The sequence below is a fragment of the Musa acuminata genome, chromosome BXJ3-4 (genome assembly GCF_036884655.1).
Source record: "Musa acuminata AAA Group cultivar baxijiao chromosome BXJ3-4, Cavendish_Baxijiao_AAA, whole genome shotgun sequence".
NCBI lineage: Eukaryota > Viridiplantae > Streptophyta > Magnoliopsida > Zingiberales > Musaceae > Musa > Musa acuminata.
In genome coordinates this window covers 11865407-11872500 of record NC_088352.1, presented here as the reverse complement: position 1 = coordinate 11872500, position 7094 = coordinate 11865407, and the positions used below count along the sequence as shown (strand labels likewise).

The 7094-nt window shown below is 37.4% G+C and overlaps 1 protein-coding gene across 5 annotated transcripts in view; it reads right to left on the bottom strand.

Moving 5' to 3' along the window:
- LOC103981495 (protein MALE DISCOVERER 2) overlaps nt 1-6721 on the bottom strand; it is an 8630-nt gene extending 1909 nt beyond the window's left edge. For 2 of the 5 annotated variants that reach the window (XM_009398242.3, XM_018825506.2), the window contains exons 1-8: nt 6181-6566; nt 5953-6085; nt 4555-4626; nt 1974-2117; nt 1759-1899; nt 1220-1315; nt 1049-1122; nt 510-959 (exon numbers count right to left, since the gene is read on the bottom strand). In XM_009398242.3, the coding sequence (XP_009396517.2) occupies nt 510-959; nt 1049-1122; nt 1220-1315; nt 1759-1899; nt 1974-2117; nt 4555-4626; nt 5953-6085; nt 6181-6286 (1216 nt within the window). In that variant the 5' untranslated portion in view covers nt 6287-6566. The other 3 variants (XM_009398241.3, XM_065145028.1, XM_065145029.1) reach the window with 3 other exon arrangements.
- Nucleotides 6722-7094: the final 373 nt, after the last annotated feature.

The window sequence follows — 7094 nt, the reverse complement described above, 5'->3', positions numbered from 1 at the left end:
GGGAACCAGTTGGTATCAGGTACTGCCAAAATGAACCAGCAAATACTAGGGTACTATTCATCTTGATAAGCCATTTTGATGCTTAAAATACTGCCTTGAAGACTAGTAGTACTGACAAAATGCTGCCTTGAAGAACACCAGTATAATACCCAGCCCAAAATCATTTAACTGATAGGAGAAGGCTTTCCTGTGAAGATTACGATGTCACAATATCATTCAACATTTCACACATTAGATGATTTTATACAAATTATACACCTGTTTTTCTCTTCGCTAACGTAGATAACATAAGTGTTTATTTAGTTTGGACTTTAAAGCTCCAGTAAACATACTAAGCTTCACCACACTTCTCATTCTTTTGATCTAGAACCCATCATAAACTATAGATGATATGTAAACAAAAGAGTGGTTTAAACATGGAATTAAGGTTAAAACTACTTAGCTAGCTTCAGATCTGACATGTACTACATTCTAATGGCCAACCAGAGAATAACATAAAAAGGATATACCTGTTACAAATGCCTTTTGCAACTGACCACTTAGACCAGTTTTCCACGGACCTATTGTGGCCACACCCTTGCTGTGGCAAACTAAAAATATGCATGTTGCCAGTGCAAGAAATAAAGCAGCCACAAGCAGAACAAGAATGTATTTCCACATTGCAGATCTTCTACTTGATGTAAGATCATTCACCACAGAAGTTGGTGTTGATTCAGGATGAGCTATAGATGGAGAAACGGGTGGCAGGCTTGGAGATATAGGAGATAGAGATGGCTTTAGTTTGGATTTATCTCTTATTGCAGGAAATGAACCACTTGCAGTGGGTGGAACACTGACAACTTGATTTAGAGGGCCATCACTTCCAGGAGCAGCATGGAGATTCCTGGTTTCTTCAGCCAGCCTACGCCGAACAGTATGTTCATGTACATTTGACAATACATATGGCGCGCCAAAACCAGCTACAGTCAAGAAAGAGTATATTATTATTGTATTAAGATTTTTTCTGCGAACAGGAGTATTTGGTCAACACTATATATCTTTTACTTACTGGCCAGATTATTGTTTCTTTTTTCATTTCCATCTGAAAGTCCCTTAGATCTGATGCTTGAAGGCAAAAGTCTTCTGCAGTTGAGATATTTTAGAGAATTTGCATCGTCAGCTATCTAAATAGTTACTGTTGAGATAAATACATATAGAAAGAAACAAGAAAATGTCTTACATGTTTGGTGTATCAAATATTTGTATGATTTTTCCATTAAGCAGCACCAGAAAGGAGTTAATTTTCTTCAGTTTTTGCCAGCCAGTTTCCCCGAAGCTGATATTTACGTGATAGTAATCAGTACATGAATAACAAAATTGATTCAGCTTATATGGATTGAAACTTCCATATGATGAACAATAAGTATTGGTCAAATACAAATACAGGGATTTGTACAGAAGCCAAATGACTGATCTTATGGAGAGAATTACATTCAATCCCTTGGACTGCCCAATTTCTAAAGAGAATCCCTTGTTGACAAAAGCTTTACTTTAGAATAACTGATTGGAATTTAGAAATTCTGGTCATGTTCTTAATTATTTTTAGAAATCGTCTTCGCATGTAGAAAACATTAAATCTGCATATGGATTGTTAACTCTAATTATGTGCTATCAATAAACAATTAGCTAATATGAATACACTCTAGAATCAGGCTTAATTTCATGCTTATTAGCATGCATCGGTTCCATAAAGAGTCACAAAAACAAATAGCAACTTACCAATTCCCAACTTTGTGGTTTACATGTCCCAAATCATTAGCTTTGTTGCATGAAAGATTTTGATCATGCATCAGATCAAAATGCAACTCAGGATTTTCAATCCAGTGTGTGTTGCCTTGAAATTTGTTATGGCAAAGCAGACTGCAAAAACAATAAAAAGATAATTTTTCGTTATCTCATGAAGAAAAAATGTATATTTGCAATAGGAGTCTCACAGATGCTTCAGAGATAGCATTTCTCCTATCTCCTTGGGAATTATTCCATTTAGCATGTTATTCCTCAAGTCCAACAACTCCAACATGGTTAATCCTGCGATTTCCTTGGGGATGACTCCAAAAAATTTGTTCTTGTAAAGCACACTGTTGACAGAAAACTAGTTATGGCATAACAATGCCAATTATGACAATATTAAATGTCAAATATTAAGAAATTCAGTAATATATGTAGCTTGAGGATTATGCCTGAATACTCAAACTTAATATGAGATGTTAGTCTCTTAAGACCGTGACATCCGAAGAGCTTTTAATACAAGCAAAGAAAAGTGCAGCATCTTAACCCTATTCCATGGTGGATTATATCCAGGATGAGATACCTTCCAAATAAATTAGTTAAGACATAAAATCTAATATGCAAAAGTTTAAACATATTTCAAGAAGGAAAAAAAAAGATATCTTTGTAGAGAAAAATACCTATTAGCTCCAATTATTCTTCCAACTATGGTTTAAACTGCAGTGCATCTCACTACCGTTTTATCTAGTAATTCATGTTATAAAAAGTTGAACACATTTCACTAAGAGTTAGTATTTTCGTAATCACAACCTAGCTGCTTTATCTTATCACACATATCAAACAACTTCTTTATCAAGGGTTAGGAAATGTTTGTATTTCTTGGGTGTATGTACATTGCCTTTCCTCAGCCATACTGTATGCATGGAACCAAGAATTATCATTTCAGAGTATACTAAGCTGGTTTACAATATTAGTCTCCAATCACCTGTTCCTTAGAGAAAGTAAAAACACACAACTAGCTCACTACTTAGAGCTAGATCTAAAAACAAATATGGAACTTGACCAAGCCATATGTTGTCCTTACAAATTAGCACATAGTTGCAGATATATATATATATTCATCATTTTTAATATAGAAATTTTTTAGTGTGTAAATTTTTTAAGTATACGTACTAGTCGAGAGGCTCCTCCATCAAGCAAATTAGGTAATCTCGGTGATTTAAAAAATGCTAGGCTCCATCAAGTTAGGTAATCTCAGTGATTTAAAAAACGCTAGGCGTCAAGGTTCAAAAACGCTCGAGGTGCTAGGTGCTCACCCGAGCGAAGCGAGACGTTAAAATATAAAAATATATAATATAATTAATAAATATAATTATTTAAATAAAAATATGATATTAAATTAAGAAAATCTTGCAAAATCACAATATCACATTAACAAAAGTCTCAAAATTCAAAACAATAACAATAATTTCAAATAAATAAAAAAATAACAGTATTAAAACTAAAATAATATATTATCAATCTAACAAATAAAAATACTGTTACTAGTATACAGTTAACAGTATACCGTTACTATACCGTTAACAGTAAACTATCGAGTCGGTGTGAGAAGAGTGAGTAAGAGTAAGACAGCAGCGGTGAGCAACGAGCAACGGTAGCGGAAGCAGCGACACTAACAAGTAGCGACAGCAACAACGAGCAATGATAGTGGCATCGGTAACAAAAGCGCCGCGTAAGAGTAAGACTGATACTGTTGACTGAGAGCAACGATAGCGAGCAACGACAGTGGGAGTGGCGACCAACGACAGTGGGAGTGGCGACCAACGACAGTGGGAGTGGCAAGCAGTGACAGCAGCGGCGAGCAATGACAATGGCAGCGGCAACGGAGAGCAGCGACAACGGAGAGAGGCAATGACAGTGGAGAGAGGCAGCAACAGCAGAGAGGAAATGTCGGCGTCAGAATCGCAAGAAGGGTTAGGGTTAGGGAAGTCGCGAGAGGGATGCTGGGAGGTTGATATCAGTGATTTAGTTGGTTCAATTGAACTCACAGGCCTAGATTCACTTCTATTGGGACTGATTATTAATGCCACTAGTACTAAGGTGCCTCTCCTCTGATGCGATAGAGAGAAAACAGTTCACAGTCAATCAGCCATCAGCCAGCCACCCAACGATTGGAATTGTTGGAGGGAACGCAATAATGCTTGAAAGGCTTGCGAATAGCTAATTAGGCTGTCTCCCTTCTTTCCTATTCCTTCTTTCACATATTTTCTTTCCATTTTTATTTTTCTGCTGACACACCTGTCTCAATGCAGCAGTGTGCTAGAGCATTTTGACAGCACATATGGATCCATTTGCTGGCTGATATCAACATGCCATCAATAAGTAAATCCTTTTTTGAGACTTTAACCCCAAAAAAGACAAAAAATCACATGTTTAATAGGTGCTAGTAATGCATATTTTTAGAATAGAGATGGAGCTATCACAAATTGATTTTGATGGGAAAAAGAACAAGAGATGTTCCATAAAATTCATTGGAATAAGAAAAGGTAACAGATATAAATTACAAGGCGTGCATGTTCATCAAATGATTTCTTGTTTTGGAAAGCTCTACACAGATATTTAAATAACTCAAACTAATCCTTGTAGTTCTTTTTAAGCTCATGCTTATTGAATTATGGTTCCTTCTAATTAACACTGGTTACATTGAGGCAAGCGTAAGAGATGTTCTCCATCCACATATCATGTCAATTATATTCAAGTTATTTTTGAAACTGAATTGTAACTTACACAGTTCTCAGGTGGCTCAGCTTTCCAATCTCAGGTGCCAAAATGCCTCGCAAAGAAAATTCTTTTAGGTTCCTGCAAATGTGCCTCATTAGTAGACCTTGAGGACATAAAATGAATCGATAAACATACCATCATGACCATTGTAATGGAGAAAATGAATTACGTAAAAGATGAATGAAACATTAAAATGAAGTGTATCTTCTGTGCCAAAGTGTTTTTGCTTCAAAATAAGTTAATATCTAATTTCCATCGAGAAGAAGCCATCAGGACACCATTTATTGTTCTTGTGAATTCCATGTCGTATCTGCCAGAAAGCACCATCTTTAGAAGTAGTATGCTATCCTACATTCCATAGTCAAGGATGACCATTATGCCTCTGCTATGAGGGAAGCAGCTCTCTTAGATCTACTTTGCTACACAACAATCTGAACCATGCACCGTTCATATTTAAAATTTGAGTTGCATGTGCTGGTCTTACTACCATTATCTTGATGGTCTTTTCGTCCCATATGCTTGACAGGAAAATTGACCAAAAGGCTCAGGCAAACAGCAAACAAATTAATTTTCCCGTTTATTCCAATATATTACACTTTTGAGGAGGAGGATGAGGAGAAGAAGTAGTAGTAGCAGTGATATTAAAGTGCCATTAATCAAGTAGGTCAATTTACAAAAGCCTACACCCGTCTCCTAAACCTAATTAAAGTGACATTAATCAGGTATGACCTTTTTTTGTTAGTTTAACTATGTTAACCCTCCTAAGGCAATTCAACAAAAAGTTATCTAGGCCAAAGTGATGTTAAAGTGACATTAACCAGGCAAGTCAATTTACTAAAGCTAAACCTAAATAGACATTAATCAGGTAAGGCCTTTTTTTTTGTTGAATTGCATTAACTTTGGCATACCCTTCTAATGCAATTCAACAAAAAGTTATCTATGCCAAAGTTAGGCAGTTAATATCTGACTAATTAAAATGAAAAATAGAATGCAGCTTATAGAGTTGCCAAAAAGAAAAAGCATGTTAACATTAGCAAAACAGAAAAGTATGCAGAACATGATGTTATTGAAGGCACAGCATAATAACAAAATTTACAGAAGGTTAAGAAAAATAAAGGTGCTGGTCCAAGTCACCAAGTTAGAAATAGGCAGAACAGAGTAATCAAGATTAAACTATTTAAAGCAGACAGTAGATCCTATCGAGACAATTATCGCACATGATATGAATATGTTCATCCCAAACGAATAGGTTATGTACTTAGTATCCCATTGCAATTTACATTAATAACGTTTTCTTCTCAATTATTTTTATGTTCATAGGCAACCGATATCTAGTCGCGAAGAACAGAATGCACTAGACCAAGGAATGAAGAGAACGCAAAGTAAAGATGGCGACGAACTTACAGCGTCACTACTTTACCATCAAGACAATGGACGCCAGTCCAATTGCACGGGTTGTTGTCCCCGGGGTTCCAGTTCGCCAATGCCCCATACGGATCGGATTCCACTCTCGACCGGAATTGCAACAGAGCCAACCCTTCATCAAAATTCAGCGTTCTTCTTTTAAGACATTACCACTGTCACCAGGACGACAGACACCCAAGGAATCAAGAAAATAACAGACACACATACCTTCGAGGTTAATCGAGAAGCATTCATCGGTGAAGAGGTGGATGATCAGGACCACGCACAACACCTTCCACAAATGGAACCCGGCCAGCTTCCATCTTGCTCCCATTCCACTCAAATCCGATCTTCAAATGGTCGCTACAAGCATACCTCCTCCAGATCAAAATCGACGAGGGAATGATCGATCCACCCCCGCAACAACTATCGGTCATATACGGACTTGTAGAACTGAGCGAGCGCTCGAATTCTTCAATCCGAAGTCCATCAACTTGCGAACTCACCTGAGAAAAAGAGGAACGACAGAATCCGGGAATGCTTCGAGCGCAAGAAATTTCGCATCCCAAAAAGTATGTTCTCTCAGAACGAGGAGATAAAAGGTGAAGGGAAAAGGTGCTCACATGGTGGGCCGACGATGTCATCCGAGGGCGGTGGGTGTGGAGTTTGCTCTCAAAAGGGAAGAGGAATGATGACAGAGATGAAACGAGTTCAGGAAGACATAATTACCCGCTCATCTTCTTTTCTAAAATATTATCGAAATGATGATAAAGATGGAAAGAAAGCACGTAGCGATTATTACTCTTATCGCCTTTTTTAATTCAAAAGTTCTATTGGAAATCTTCTACGCGTTTTTTGTACTACCCACGCGGCTACCGGCCATTTGCGCTGAGGCCCATCTGGGTCCGGCAGTTGCCTCCTGCAAGCGAGAGGCGCGAGGCGAACCCAAGGACGGAATGGCTAGGAGAAGCATCGCTGTTACTCGTTACATCTATGCCTCCTCTTTGGAACGTCGGGTCGAACACGCCCACTGCCCTTTTGGCCGACCGTTTGTTTGTTTATTATTTTTATTTAGATTTTTTACTTACCTCTAAACCAAAATAATTAAAAAAAATATTTTTTTTTCAAATCATCTCAAATTT